This window comes from Hemiscyllium ocellatum, chromosome 26 (genome assembly GCF_020745735.1).
Source record: "Hemiscyllium ocellatum isolate sHemOce1 chromosome 26, sHemOce1.pat.X.cur, whole genome shotgun sequence".
NCBI lineage: Eukaryota > Metazoa > Chordata > Chondrichthyes > Orectolobiformes > Hemiscylliidae > Hemiscyllium > Hemiscyllium ocellatum.
The window spans coordinates 51,882,647-51,898,284 of NC_083426.1; the positions used below are offsets into that span (position 1 = coordinate 51,882,647).

A 15,638-nucleotide genomic window follows, 5' to 3' on the forward strand; every position below is an offset into this window, starting at 1 on the left:
AAGGCCCCACTAAATTACAAGTAGGCTACATCTGCTGCTGTCCTCAATCTTTTTGGAAGCTTCCTCAAAAATCCAAATTTGAGACATGATTTTCCTTGCACAAAATCTGCTGACTATACCCAATTAATTTTTGCCTCTCTAAATGTCCAAAATCCTAAGTTGTCCTTATGCAGTCAGGCCTACATGTGACCCCAGGCCCAATGTAACATGAATGACACAACAGCCTGCTGCTGAAGATCACTCATTGATGCCCACATCTCAAGAGTGAACTTTTAAAGCTGTGCTTTTAATCCCAAGTGTTAATACACCAGCTCCTCAACGTGTCCTCACTCCCGGACGTTCACATACCCACTCCCAATGCCTACACCTTCACTCCAGTGGAACTGAGCAAAATTGTTGCTGTGAAGCTGGTGTGCAGATTCGGGAGTTGTGTAATTAATAGGAAAGAACACAGACAATAGAGTTTGAGTAAAAAGATTTATTCATTGAAAGATGTAAAATACAATACTGATTGAGAAGTGTTTCATGTACACGTACAACCCTGCCAATTATCTAAACACAGCCTCGGTCCATCAACTGAAGTACAAGGACAGAAAAGCATGAATTAGACAATCTTCTGCCAACTCTAGTTTTAATTTTTGTCACATATTATCCCAACGTATATCAATGTGGGCACTATATAGAGCAGGTATCCCATACTGACTCAGAACAATACCTCCACGTGTGATGGGGAGAAACATACCTCCAACTCCATCAACCTTATTCACCCATGTGACTGTAAATCTGACCAAAATCCAACTGGTGGGACAGGGAAGCCAGTTATAGGCAAGGGAGGCTAAAAGATCTCTAAAACATAAACTGTAACATGGAAGGCCTGTGCTTTTTATCCAAAGCTCAATTTTCAGCTTAACGTTTTGGGCTCAGGTAAGCCCACAAAAGTCAGGCCTGCACAGGAGTCCTGTTGAACTCAGAGACCAGAGGCACACTGCTATAAATGCTACAAAACCAGGATACATCAGGCATAATCCAGAGGTGAAAAACAATACCAAGTGGACTTTCGATAGCTACAATCCCAGTACCATGCAGGTTAATTTTACAACCATGGAGATTTTCACAGGAAGGAAAAAGGTTTGAGCTGCCACATATGATCCCCTAAACAATGCTAAAAATCCCAGGTCTCATGCAATAAAATCAATTTAATTTTTTTTCAGATACAGCTCACCTTAGATTACCACAAAGAGTTTATTCCACAAATGTAAGGGTCAGCAACCAGCTATGGCCCAGCTGGCATATAACTTGGTGTGGTTACAGTTAACACACAGCCCACCCATGGACTTCAGAGATGGGAGGATGAAAATCAGGGCAGTCATGAGATTGTCAAATGCAGGTCACTTGCTATAGCATACACCAGAGTTATCAATACTCTGCATTATCCTGGAAATAATTATTAATCTCCTACATCAGAAGAAAATCATAGGGGTGTTCCTTTCTCCACTTTTGTACTGATTGGACTCACAAGCAGCAGCGGACTCACAGTGGACCCAATCAGGTCCTATTGTATGAATGCAGTAACCAGTAAAATAGATAGAGCAGTTTGGGGTGCTCAGAGAATTGTGGGTATTGCAGCAGACATTATTGACTAATTGCTGTGTACAGCAATCAATAGCAAGAGTGTGGGAGTGCTTCAACTGGATGTGATAAAAACTTTCTAGAATTCAGGTCAAGTGCAGTTGACAACTATCACAACACACACACGCACACACATATGAGGTCAGGAACCACACAGAACCACCTCTAGGTAATCTACCTCCCCTTATGACACTATTGTATATAAACACACAATAGTGAGGTAGCTGCAAACAGAGGTGATGTTTTTGGTTTGACATTTGCTTTGTGAGACGCTCTAGTTATTTAAATAATTTGCAAATCCCACTTTTATTTGATGTGGCTCAAAAGGGCTCAATGACTTACTTACATTACTGTACTATTAACAATCATTACTAACTTCAGAAACAGGAAATGTCAGAATACAACCCAATGTCTCAGTCTATTCTGACTCAATAAGTACTTTGAAAAACCCAAACTTAGTTACAATATGCTATTCAGAAACCAGCCTTAGCCCTTTCAAACTAGCAGAGTACCAGACTGGGTATCGAACAAAGCAACCATTGTTTACAATGCATGAACAGCAGGAAGCAACAGCTCAGATACAGGAGGATGTATTTCTGCTTGTTTATCGACGTTTTCAAATACAGGGTATGGAACACTCCTAGCTGGGTGGGTGACAGGATTAGTTCTGTTCAACCCACACTTTGCATGGGGCAGACAGAGCTAGGTGTCTGACAGGGTTGTGTTTGTGTGAAATGGGGAGTTCCATTCCCCAAAACCAACAGCCATCAGCCAGAAAACTTACCAAAAACACGGGTCTCAGTAAAATATTTTCCCACAGCTCAGGTTGTGGGAATATCGATAGTAAAGTCGCAACAATCGACAGCAAGGACATTGTTGTGAAGACAAACAAAGTTTAAACAGGAAACCAGAAACAAAGGAGATGTCAATTCATTTGGAACAAAATTCATCCCCTGTTCAAATTCAACATTCACAGAAAGATCACTCCATTACAGGGGAAGGGGGGTAGCTCTTGAAACATTGCCATGGCTTAGGTTGGGATGGTTAGCCTCACACACTGCATTTATGAGGCCTACTGTCACCCAGAGGATAGCTGATAAGCTGGGGCTCCTTTGTTGCTGTCTTTGTGTCTCACTTGCATTTAAATGAGAATTCAGTTAACTTCAGCATGTTTTCTCTTGACGATTGGAGGATGGAGGTTAGAGGGGGATGCAGGGGGGCATGGGGTAACATCTCCCATGGTGACAGCAGTGCTCAGACTGCCCTCTGATTGGGGACACGGAAAAGATTTAAGCTTCTCTTCTGTAGGTGAATTGGCTTCCATGGATGGATCAGCTCCCCAGGTGTCCCCAGGTCGCCTGATGTCCCATTCAGGGAAAGCAGTACACATCAGGCAAGAGTCAACTTCAGAGGCTGATGCTTCCAACAGTCTGACCACAAGCTTCCAGACAAAATGGTGAATGTCACAACCCCTCCCCACCCATACCCCTCCCGTAACCAACAAACTGGTACAGTCCAGGTGATGTGTGTCCATATCAGGCCCCCGCAGGTTGACTCGTTAGTCAGATTTGTCTTTCTTCTTAGATGTGAAGGGCACTTTCCCAGCCACAGTTGACCCCACTGTCGAGACACCTCCTGCCACAGCCGACACGCCACCCTTTACCAGTCCCATGCCAACCGCTGGCACTGAAGTGACCGCTGTCTTTGTCACCGCTAGCCCTTTGCCGCCAAGCCAAACAGCACCACCCACCGTGGCACCAACAGCTCCCTTGGTGATATTGTAGAGGCCCCCAGTCACTTTCCAGATCATTCCACTTTCTGTGTTGGGGTGATCCTTTGATGAGTCAGGAACTGGAACGCAAGGAGTGAACATTGTTAATGGTCAAGAGAAAACAAAGCCATCACACTAGAGTGTGACCAGCAGCAAAAGACCCATCTCCCCAGAACCAGCGTACATTCCCCCAACCAACCAACAAGCCCTGAACCTCCCACTGTTCAAACCAAACCAACCCAGTGCAACATGCCCAGCCACACCCAACACTAAAGCTCTCACCCAGACCAACCTCTACTCAACAGCCCCCTTGAATCATTCCCTGATCCAGAGGTCCTGAAGCGAAGCGAAGGAAAACAAGCAACTCAAATCTCCCAGATTCCTGAAGAAGTGCTTATGCCCAAAACATCAAATCTCCTGTTCCTTGGATGCTGCCTGACCTGCTGCGCTTTTCCAGCAACACATTTTCAGCTCTCCCCTGCTTTTCACAGGCTCAAGTTATCCAAATATACTTTCCAGTCAATCAAAATCTTTTCAATGGCAGACATTACAATTTGTTTGCAGCCAGATGCTGTGAACAGCAATGACCAGAATAGCCGGAGCATGCTTTTTGAGTCAGCAGCAAGTAATCCCCTCCTCCTCTACACCTTGGGATATTCTGCATCGGGTGGAAGTGGTGGACTGGGCCTGGGTTGAACACCATCTCTGACAGATGTCATGCTCACTCAGTGCTGGGGTCAGCCTGACCTGTGTATTTTAGCAGGAATTAAACACATCCAGTGGGCGAGAGGTGAGAATTGCTCCCCACGGCCAAGGCTGAGGCTGGACCTCATAAAACCGCAGAGGCATTCGTTAGCTCCCTCAGGAATCAGGGATTGATCCACCTTCTATTTTCCCATAAAGCAGCATGTTTCAAATCGCCCATTTGGCCTCTACCCTCCCCCATCTAAGCAGGCCCATTGCTGACACACAGTCACAAGAACACCAGTCAGCCCCTTGCCTATATGAAGCACAGCTCCAGCATTGTGCAGACTTTCTGCTACAACCTGGATCTGATGGTGCACGAGATTAAGAGTTTGCCCGGACACCCAGCAAATTCCATTCAATAGGGTGTGCCGCTGACAGCTGGCAGCACCGTGCCATAGATCACCAAGGTCTCAAACAGTCAGCCAGAAGGAGATTGTATTTGGTCACTTGGAGACAGAGATCAACAAAAACACCACTCCCTGTGAAGGACGGCAGAACAAGAGGACAGTGAGAGCCACAACATTCATGGGAGGTCAGGAAACACAAGATTGTGGCAATCAAACTCTTCTGGGGCTAAACTGGAAACTTCCTAGCAGTTAGAAAGAAATCAGAGTCGATAAAGTGCGGCGTTGGAAAACGCACTGCAGGTCAGGCAGCATCTGAGGAGCAGGAGAGTCGACATATAGAGCTTAACTCTTCATCAAGACTGGGCTGAGAAATAAATAGGGGAAGGGGTTGGCACGGGGGGAAAAGTAGTTGGGGTGGAGATAGGTGGGCGAAGATAGGAGATGCTTGTGATAGGTCAGTGGAAAAGATGGAGTGGCTAAGTGGGAAGGAAGATGGACAGGTTGGACAGGTAGGTCAGGTCAAGAGGGTAATGCCAAGTTGGAGGGTTGGATCTGGGATGGAGTGGAAGGCAGGGACAGTTGGAAACTGGTGAATTCAATGTTGAGGCCGTGTGGTTGTAGGGTCCTGAGGCAGAAGATGAGACGTTCCTCCTCTAGTTTGTAGATGGCCTTGTTTAGGTGGTGGAGGAAGCCACGAATAGACATATTGGGACAAGGACTGGGAGGGGGACTTGAACTGGCTGGCTACAGGAAGGTAGAGTTGGTTGATGTGTATGGACCAGAGATGTTCCCCGAATTGTTCCGCAAGTTTGCACTCAGTCTGTCCGACATAGAGGAGACCACAGAGAGCACCGGATCCAACAGATGAGGTTTGAGGATATGCAAGTAAATCTCTGCCAGATTTGGAATGATTCTCTGGAGCCTTGGACGGAGGTGAAGGGGGAGGTGTGGGCACAAGTTTGGTTCCTCTTATGGTGGCAGGGGAAGGTGCCAGGAGTGGAGGGTGGCTGGGTGGGCAGTATGGACCTAATGAGGGTGTTGTGGAGGGAATGTTCCCTATGGAATGCAGACAGTGGTGGGAACTTAAATATATTTTTGGTGTTGGAGTCTGACTGTAATTGGTGAAAATGGCAGATGACGATCGGTGGAATGGGAGGACGAGGGTGCAGTTGAGGTTCGAGGGCAGAGGTGCAGGAAATGGAGGAGATATGATGGAGGACATTGTTGATAACAGTGGAGTGGAAAGAATGGTCCAAGAAGTAGGAGGACATCTGGGATATCCTGAAGTGGAATTTGTCCTCCTGAGAGCAAATACAGCAGAGGCAGAGGCGGAGGAAATGGGAGTAAGGGATCATATTTTTACAGGAGGGGGGCTGGGAGGAGGTGTAGTCCAGGTAGCTGTGGGAGTCAGTGGGTTTGAAGTAGATGCCCGTGTTAGTTTGGTCGCCGGAGATGGAGAGATCCAGGAAGGGGACTGAGGTGTCAGAGATAGTCCAGGTGATTTTGAGGTCAGCCTGAAAGGTGTTGATGTGATGAATGAACCGATCAAACTCCTTCTGGGAGCACGAGGCAGTGCCAATACAGTCATCGATGTAGCAGAGGAAGTCCTGATGAAGGATTATGCCCAAAACATTGACTCTCTTGCTCCTTAAATGCTGCCTGACCTTCTGTGTTTTTTCCAGTACCATACTTTATTGACACCAGTTTCATAGCAGAGATTGTTAAACTGAGATTTATCGAGAGGTTGGCTGGAGTTGTGGTACAGTAACCCCATTAGGAGTTATTTCAATTCAACAATGATCAGTCACAAGTAAGTATGTGCATTTAGAATTGATAGTTTCACTTTAATTGTGTCCCACGCCAAGTGTAGTGTTAGTTCTGGTAAGAGCCATTTCAAAGTGTATCTGTCATGCCATTGTCTCCAGTCATGACTCACTCCACTACTCAAGGCTGCTCTTGCTCTGATACAACCTATTCCCACTGCTCATTGCCCAAGGGTTAGGGAGAGACAGGGAGTAACTGGAGACAGTCAGCAATGAGGAAGGCTGGAAAGACGGAATGAATTTAGCACAGGGAGGAAGAGAAGGGCAAGGACAGTCCACAGGGGGCAAGTGAGAAGAGACATCATGTTTCTTTTCTATTTTTGAATGTATTGCATGAATAAAAGAATTTTGGCAATAATTGGGTATACTGTTTGAATCTACCCACTCCCTCCCTTACCCAAGGCAAACCAGGGCCTTTGGAGCATAACTCCAGCTTTTATATCTGGGAAAATCTGATTCGCTTAACACGGTTTATTTTAAAAATTGCACTTTACAGGAGCTCAACAGAGCACTACTACATTGAGTGAGGAATCTTCAGAAATGGGAGTGAGGAACTGCAGAATAAAACCAGCCACGATCCAACTACAGAATAAATGGCCAATTCGTAATAACTATTTTCAAGACTTTCACAGGTGGCTCAATGTTGTCCCTGTGAATCTGCATGTACTATGCCATGAGTCCCTACCTCAGTTGATTGCAGTGGCTGGGATAAGTTCTGTGTTACATGGGCTGGGACCAGTTAAAGGAGGGGAACGGAGTTCCTGATAACCAGTGTCATTACTGAGGAACGCCAAATACCACAAGCTCATCTAAATATGGCAATGATATTAAGTATTGATTCCTTGATTTCTACTTCTCCTCAGTTGACAGATTGACTTCCTTACCTTCAGTTTGTTCATTCTCAAAAATGTCATGCTCCTTCTTGCTTTGGGATGGTGATCGGTTCATTTCTGGACCATTCACAACCTAAAAGACAAAGACAGGAAGAGGTAAACTTCACAACAAACTCCACTGCAACAGCAGGATACAGTGTTTCTTTGGGTAGAATTGTTGGCAAGGTAACTCAGGCCGTCAATCTCCCAAGGTCAGTCGGATTTCCTTTCCCGTCTCTCACAAAATCTGCACAGTCCAAATTACGTTATATTGCAAGGTCTGAGATTTTTTTTGTATTGCCCTTTGTGCTGAGGTGTAAATAAAGTTAGTTCAAAAATGCTTGCCTGCAGGACAGCATGTGTTTCTTAGGCTTACTCAGAACAACATACAACAGAAAGACAAAAGCTGGGATGGAATTCTTTTCTCCACTTTATCTGAGACTATAGCCATGGAAATGGCAGAAAGAGATCATTGCAGATGAGGGATAAGGGAGGAGGAGATAAGGAATCTCTTTCCCTGAGCTGATGGGGTGGAGAGATCCACTGGATTTCAACAAGATCCGGTCTCACAGCCAGAAATAATGACACAACCAATGCCAGGGAGGTCATCAGTTATCAAAATTCCCTATTTCCAGGCAGTGTGTCTGTGGGAAAGTTAATTAGAATCATAGAATCCCTACAGCATGGAAGCAGGCTATTCAACCTATCAAGTCCATACCAAACCTCCAAAAACATCACACCCACACCCTTACCTTATTCCTGTATGCCTTATTCTAGAGCGAATTATACAATAAATGGAACAGCCTTGGGAAATGTTGATGAGCAGAGAGATCTGGGAGTTCAGGTCCATTGTGCCCTGAAGGTTGCTGCACAGGTGGATAGAGTGGTCAAGGAGGTATGCTTGTCTTCATCGGACAGAGTATTGAGTATAAGAGCTGGCAGGTCATGTTAAAATTGTACAAGACATTGGTTCGCCCACATTTAGAATACTGTGTACAGTTCTGGTCGCCACATTACCAAAAGGATGTGGACGCTTTGGAGAGGGTGCAGAGAAGGTTTACGAGGATACTGCCTGGTGTGGAAGGTGCTAGCAATGAAGAGAGGCTGAGTAGGTTAGGTTTATTTTCATTAGATAAAAGGAGATTGAGGGGAGGGGACCTGATTGAGGTTTACAAAATCGTGAAGGATATAGACAGGGTGGATAGAGATAAGCTTTTTCCCAGGGTGAAGGATTTGATAACGAGAGGTCATGCTCTCAAGGTGAGAGGTGAAAAGTTTAAGGGGGATACACGCAGCAAGTACTTCACACAGAGGGTGGTAGGCGTTTGGAACACGTTGCCAGCAGAGGTAGTAGAGGCAGGCACTGTAGATTCATTTAAGATGCATCTGGACAGATGCCTGAGTAGGTGGGGAGCAGAGGGATACAGATGCTTAGGAATTAGGCGACAGGTTTAGATAGTGGATTTGGATCGGCTTAGGCTTGGAGGGCCGAAGAGCCTGTTCCTGGGCTGTAAATTTTCTTTGTTTATATCCCATGGCTAATCCAGCTAACATGCACATGTTTGGTCTCTGGGAGGGAACCACGGCACTGAGAGGAAACCGATGCAGACACTGGTAGAATGTACAAAACATACAGTCGCTTGAAGCTAGAATCAAAGTCAGGTCCCTGGTGCTAACAACTGAGCCACCATACTGTCCCAAATTATATCCTAACAGCAGACAGGAGGAGCAGAAAGAGTAAAGCTCTAGGTCATTGTAAAACTCCAGGAAGATGGCTCAGGACTGTGCAAGCCCTTGAATACTCATGAGACAGAAATGGAAACAGAAGTTGATGGTATTGAGTAGGGAGATCCAGAGTAATCCTCAGTCAGAGAACAAGACAATTAGCGCATGGAAGATGAGAGGAATAGGCTGAAGCGAGAACATCAGCCCCCAATGGAAATAGAAATGGGAACCAGAGACATTTGGTTCAAAGGTAGAAGACAGAGGGTGGTGGTGGAGGGTTGTTTTTCAGACTGGAGGCCTGTGACCAGTGGAGTGCCATAAGAATCGGTGCTGGGCCCTCTACTTTTTGTCATTTACATAAATGATTTGGATGTGAGCATAAGAGGTACAGTTAGTAAGTTTGCAGATTACACCAAAATTGGAGGTGTAGTGGACAGTGAAGATGGTTACCTCAGATTACAACAGGATCTGGACCAGATGGGCCAATGGGCTGAGAAGTGGCAGATGGAGTTTAATTCAGATAAATGCGAGGTGCTGAATTTTGGGAAAGCAAATCTTAGCAGGACTTATACACTTAATGGTAAGGTCCTAGGGAGTGTTGCTGAACAAAGAGACCTTGGAGTGCAGGTTCATAGCTCCTTGAAAGTGGATTTGAAGGTAGATAGGATAGTGAATGCGGCGTTTGGTATGCTTTCCTTTATTGGTCAGAGTATTGAGTACAGGAGTTGGGAGGTCATGTTACGGCTGTACAGGACATTGGTTAGGCCACTGTTGGAACAATGTGTGCAATTCTGGTCTCCTTCCTATCGCAAAGATGTTGTGAAACTTGAAAGGGTTCAGAAAAGATTTACGAAGATGTTGCCAGGGTTGGAGGGTTTGAGCTACAGGGAGAGGCTGAACAGTCTGGGGCTGTTTTCTCTGGAGCATCAGAGGCTGAGGGGTGACCTTATAGAAGTTTAAAAAATTATGAGGGGGATGGATAGGGTAAATAGGCAAAGTCCTTTCCTTGGGTTCGGGGAGTCCAGAACTAGAGGCATAGGTTTAGGGTGAGAGGGGAAAGATATAAAAGAGACCTAAGGGGCAACGTTTTCACACAGAGAGTGGTACGTGTATGGAATGAGCTGCCAAAGGATGTGGTGGAGCCTGGTACAATTGCAACATTTAAGAGGCATTTGGATGGGTGTATGAATAGGAAGGGTTTGGAGGGATATGGGCCGGGTGCTGGCAGGTGGGACTAGATTGGGTTGGGATGTCTGGTCGGCATGGACAGGTTTGACCAAGAGTCTGTTTCCATGCTATACATCTCTATGACTCTATTTACAACCTTGTTTTGTCAATGATTTAGCTGCAGCTGTATCTGGTATCATCAAAAGCAAGCAGATGAAACCCAGGTCACATTCCCTTACTCAAAGCTGCTGTGTACACAAAGCTGCTGCGAGACTGGTTATTCCAATATTAGTGTCACAGCAGGATATGATGATGTCCTCCTACTCAATAGCGGTCATATTTGGAGGCAACAAAGTCTCTCAGATTGGAAGCATCTCTCTTTCCAAGATATGGTTAAACTGGGCCAAGATATTTACAGTTGGGGTAGGTGACTGCATCCAGTAGAGAAAGCACTATGGGAATACAAAGCAGTCTGTGAGGAAGGAGTACCAAAATGAAATGAAATTTGCCCTCATCAGACTGGAGTCTAAAGACAGTTGGAGAGGGAATGGTATAGTGGTCAATATTAGACACTAGAAGATAACAGTTTTTGAACAGAGCGCAAGTCCATACTTGTTTTAAAGAGAGTTTTATTTCAGTTAACCACATTCCATAAAACACTCAGCCCACTGATTACTGGCTCACCATCTTTATACCCAATTTATCACCCAATTAATTTTTCCATCAGTTTCCTTGTTTCATTAGCTCTCAGGCACCCTTTCAGAACTTACTCGACCATAACAGTAAATGTCACTGGACTAATAATCCAGAACCCCAGACTCTAATATTCTAGCGACACTGCTTCCAAACCACCATGGCAGATGATACAGTTTGAATTCAATGAATAAAAATCTGGAATTAAAAGCTTGCCTAAAGATGATGGCGTAACCAGTGTTGATGGTCAGAAAAACCAAAGGGTTCACTAATGTCCTTTCAGAAGTGAGATCTACCATCCTTGTCCAGTCTGGCCTACATGAGACTCCAGATGCACGGTGACGTAGTCCCCTCCTAACTGTCCTCTAAAACAGTCCTACATGAACCCCTCAGGGCAATTAGGGATAGGCAACAAATGCTGTTCTTGCCAGTGACATCTACATCCAATGAAAGAATATAATAAAAAAAAGGACAAATGAAACATTAATATTTTGCAAGGCAAGGCTTCTGCCTTAGTGAGAACTGGGAGCAGTAAAGAAACAACAGGAGTAAGGATCCCTACCCCAGACTGGGATGTCCAGGTTCAAGACCCATCTGCTTCAATGGTAGGGAATAACATCTCTGAACAGACTGATTATAAAAATAGATTAAATAAAAGAAACAATTGGAGAGATTAGTCAAATATGTTTAATAAAGGAAAGAATCAGGTGGAGAGAGTAGAAAGAACAGGGAATTTTAGGAAATTGGAGAGCAGTGAATAAACTACACCCATTGTGGTCATTCACAAAGCAGGCAGCTCCATTTAGATTTATGGAGATTACAAACAAACAGTAAATAATGAGACCAAGAACGATAATTGCCTGCTGGTTTCCTCACTCAACAAGTGGGGAGGCAGTCAATAAGATAGATCTGTCAAATGTATACAATTATAATTAACTATCAAAAGTTACTTTTCATTCATAAGGAGACTTTGATGTGTCTACTGCTCCTGCAGTGTTCCAGAGAGTCTCAGGTCAGTTACGAAGTGGGATGAAGAGAATTGCTGGTTTAATAGTAATTAATAGGAAGATGGAGAATGAACACATAGCATGATGGAACAAAGTCCAACACGGACTTCAAGAGGATGGTGTCAAAGCAACAAAGCACAAAATGTTGTACACAGTGTCATGTGTAATGTACCTGGGTCACTAATGACAGTATCTGCCCAATGAAGGGGAAGAGGAGGGTATTTTGAAAGCAAAGAGACCAGAGAACAAAGATGCTCATCAGGATTGTTGTGTATTATTCCAATCATTAGGCTAACTTTTAATTCCAGATTTTTATTTATTGAATTCAAACTGTATCATCTGCCATGGGGATTGGAACCCATGTCTCTAGAATTATTCTAAGTTAATGATCTTAGGTCATGCATTCAGCCCTTGCATCAACCCCTCAAGGATAGAATAGTTTAGGAGTGGCCTGTGGCCCAACAGAAGACAGTTGAAGCAGGCAAGAACTAACTGACCAGTGATGCTGTTAAGACCCAACGTGAACAACAACACTGGTGTCAGTGCATGGTTCCACACCACAGGGGTGGGTGTGTGTGTGTGTGTGTGTGTGTGTGTGTGTGTGTGTGTGAGAGAGAGAGTGTGAGAGAGTGAGTGAGAGAGAGAGAGAGAGAGAGTGTGAGAGAGAGAGTGTGAGAGAGAGTGAGAGAGAGAGTGTGAGAGAGAGTGAGAGAGAGAGTGTGAGAGAGAGAGAGTGTGAGAGAGAGAGAGAGTGTGAGAGAGAGAGAGAGAGAGAGAGAGAGAGATCTCAGGATAGAAGACATTGTAGAGATGCCTGGGGTATATGTTTCACATACTTTTGAAAGAAGTCAGAATAATTTATATAATTAAGAAAGAGGCATTCAGGGATACCATAGTTCATGAATATTTGTACAGTTGGAAGTCCATTTTAACTATGAAACAAGCCCTCGCTAACACATTTGTTTCAAAGAAGATAGAATCTAGCGTGGTTTCAGAGATAGGTGTTGACTGTGACAGTTCCTCAGTATGAGATTGATTTATTGACTTACAATATTTATTCAAATCATGAACATTCTTGAGATTTCTCAAGACGACAGATTAATTTACAACTCCTGGGTCACCTGTAAATTAGTTTACCGACACAAATCGCAAATTGGTACCTTCCAGAAACTCAAGGACATACTGCTCAATGAAGTGCCCAATTGCCCAGACCAACAGGGAGGGAGCGCCAGGATTTTGACCCAGTGACAGGGAAAGAACAGCGATCTATTTCCAAGTCAGGATAATGTCAGGATGAATCAAAGTCATGTTTTACAACAATATTAGTTTACTGGCTGGAATCCACTTGGTGGATTTAAAAGGAAGGACAGAAAATTCCAGTGACCTGAAACCACAATTGGCTGAATATTTAAACAGGATAAATTCCAGATATATTATCCAACCTGTCTAGAGACCCTGAATACAGGCAATAACCCAAAAGGAGTTTGAGTGCATTATCTCCAAACCCATTCAGAGAACTTGCAAACAATCACCTGGTGAGGGACTATGTTTCAGACAATTTCACATCAGATAAAGTACAGTGGCTGAGAAAGAAATCCACTCAGCCATAACTTAATTAAATCAAAACCACCTCGCTGGAACACACTAACCATGACAATATCCAGCTCACTGGTCAGTTACAGAGAGAGGGTAGAGAAAGACAGCTAACTGTTGTTGTTTGATTAAACTATGTTCTCCAACAGGGACAGAAGCAGAAGAGATACTAAAGTGACAAGATCCCTGCGTTGGTCTCTTTCCCCCACCCCCCCCCTCAACCCCCAGACATCTTATGAGCTCTGCCAATTGGCAATCCACGTGCTGCATTTCGCAATTTTAAACACGTCAACATACCAGAGTCTGCCTCCAGAAGAACAGATAAATTGTCCGCCTACAAATTTTAAATCACCTCCACACTGAAACAATGCAGACCACTGAGCACAGCTGGATCACCATGCTACAAGACCACGTCACGTTCATCTCGACTGGATTTTAATGTTTCACTTTGTCCATCTTCCCACTCATTAGTGTGTGCCCAAGTGTGAGTTCAAAATGTTTTTATTATTTGTGCTTAACCAGCACGAAATAAAATAAGACCTTCCCTAAAATAAGACTATAGGTCTACTCTTGATCAAAGTGATGGAAGGGGTTATCAGCAGTGCTGCTCACTGACACCCAACTGGTGTTCCATCTGGGCCGCACAGCTCCTGTTCTCATTACAGCCTGACTCCAAACTTGGACAAAAGTGCCAAGCCCCAGTGATGAAGTGACTGACTGGCTTTGACATCAAGGCCTTAGTTGATTGAGCATTGCATCAAAGTGCCTGAGCAAAAGTGAAGTCAATGGAAGCAGAGGAGCAACTGCCCACTGGTCAGAGTTATCCCTCACACAAAGGAACAGAGTTACAACTGTTGGAAGTTAATTATCTCAGTTTCAGGACATCACTTGAGTTGTTCCTCAGAGCAGTATTCAGCTATCCGCAGCTACTTCATCAAAGACCTCTCCACCATCATAAATAACATTAGAATTGGGACTGTTTACTAATAATTGTGGAACATTCAACACCATTCACAACTCTTCAGAATCTGAAGCAGATATGTCCACTACAGGGTATCAGATACTGACAGAATCCAGGCTTGGCCTGAAACATGGCAAGTAACTTTTGAGCCGCCTGGCAATGACTGTCTAGAAAAAGAGAGAATCTAACCACCCCCTCTCGTTGTTTAATAACATGACTATTGTGGAATCTCACCATCAATGGCCTTGCACCTCTCATTAGTCAGAAACTGAACTGGACCTGCCATTCTATATTGTAGTTATAAAAACATCAGAGGTTAGAAATTCTGCATTGAGTAACTCATCTTCTGACCCCCCAAAGACCATCCACATGCAACAACGCACAAAAGGGGTGTGATAGAATGCTCCTCACTTGCTTGGATGAATGCAGCTCTAACAGCACAAGTAGCTTGAGACCATCCAGGACAAAATAGTCCACTTGATTATTACTTTAGATCTAGATTAGATTACTTATGGTGTGGAAACAGGCCCTTCGGCCCAACAAGTCCACACCGACCCTCCAAAGAGCAACCCACCCAGACCATTTCCCTACACCTAACACTACGGGCAATTTAGCATGGCCAATCCACCTAACCTGCACATCTTTTGGACTGTGGGAGGAAACCGGAGCACCCGGAGGAAACCCACGCAGACACGGGGAGAGTGTGCAAACTCCACAGACAGTCGTCCAAAGTGGGGATTGAACCTGGGTCTCTGGCGCTGTGAAGCAGCAGTGCTAACCACTGTGCTGCCCAAATTCATGCAGGATAAATCTTAAATATTTACCTCCCATTATTGTTGGCGCAGTGGCAGTGTTGTGTACATCAACAAATTGCAACATACCATCCAAACCCACAACCTCTACCTCTTAATAGGACTTGGGTAGATGATACATGGGAACGCCATCAGCTGAAAGTTCCACTTCAACTCTCACCCCATCCTGACTTGGAATTAGATATCACTGTTCCTTCAGTGTCACTGGTCAAAATCCTGGGACTCTCTCTATCCAACAGCATTTGGGGTACACCTAGATCCCTCTTACTGCAGCAATTCAAGATGGCAGCTCACCACCACCTTCTCAGGGCAATGACAGAAGGACAACAAACACTGCTCCAGTCAGCAATGCTCAATGTCCATGATAGAATGTTAAAAAGAATTTCTGACAAACTTGGGCAAGGAACTCTATGCTCTCCACCATTAAAAAAAAATTCCCCCCCCCCCCTTTGACCAAACACTTAGTTATCCCCCCAAATATCTCCCTTTGA

General features: G+C 44.5%; 1 protein-coding gene across 1 annotated transcript in view; it reads right to left on the reverse strand.

The window, feature by feature from the left end:
* Positions 1-463: 463 nt before the first annotated feature.
* Positions 464-15,638, reverse strand: part of zgc:153675 (uncharacterized protein LOC768179 homolog) — a 30,453-nt gene continuing 15,278 nt past the window's right edge. The window contains exons 2-3 of the mRNA XM_060845631.1: positions 7,202-7,283; positions 464-3,480 (exon numbers count right to left, since the gene is read on the reverse strand). Coding sequence (XP_060701614.1) covers positions 3,188-3,480; positions 7,202-7,283 — 375 coding nt within the window. The 3' untranslated portion in view covers positions 464-3,187. The remainder of the gene's footprint in view (positions 3,481-7,201; positions 7,284-15,638) is intronic.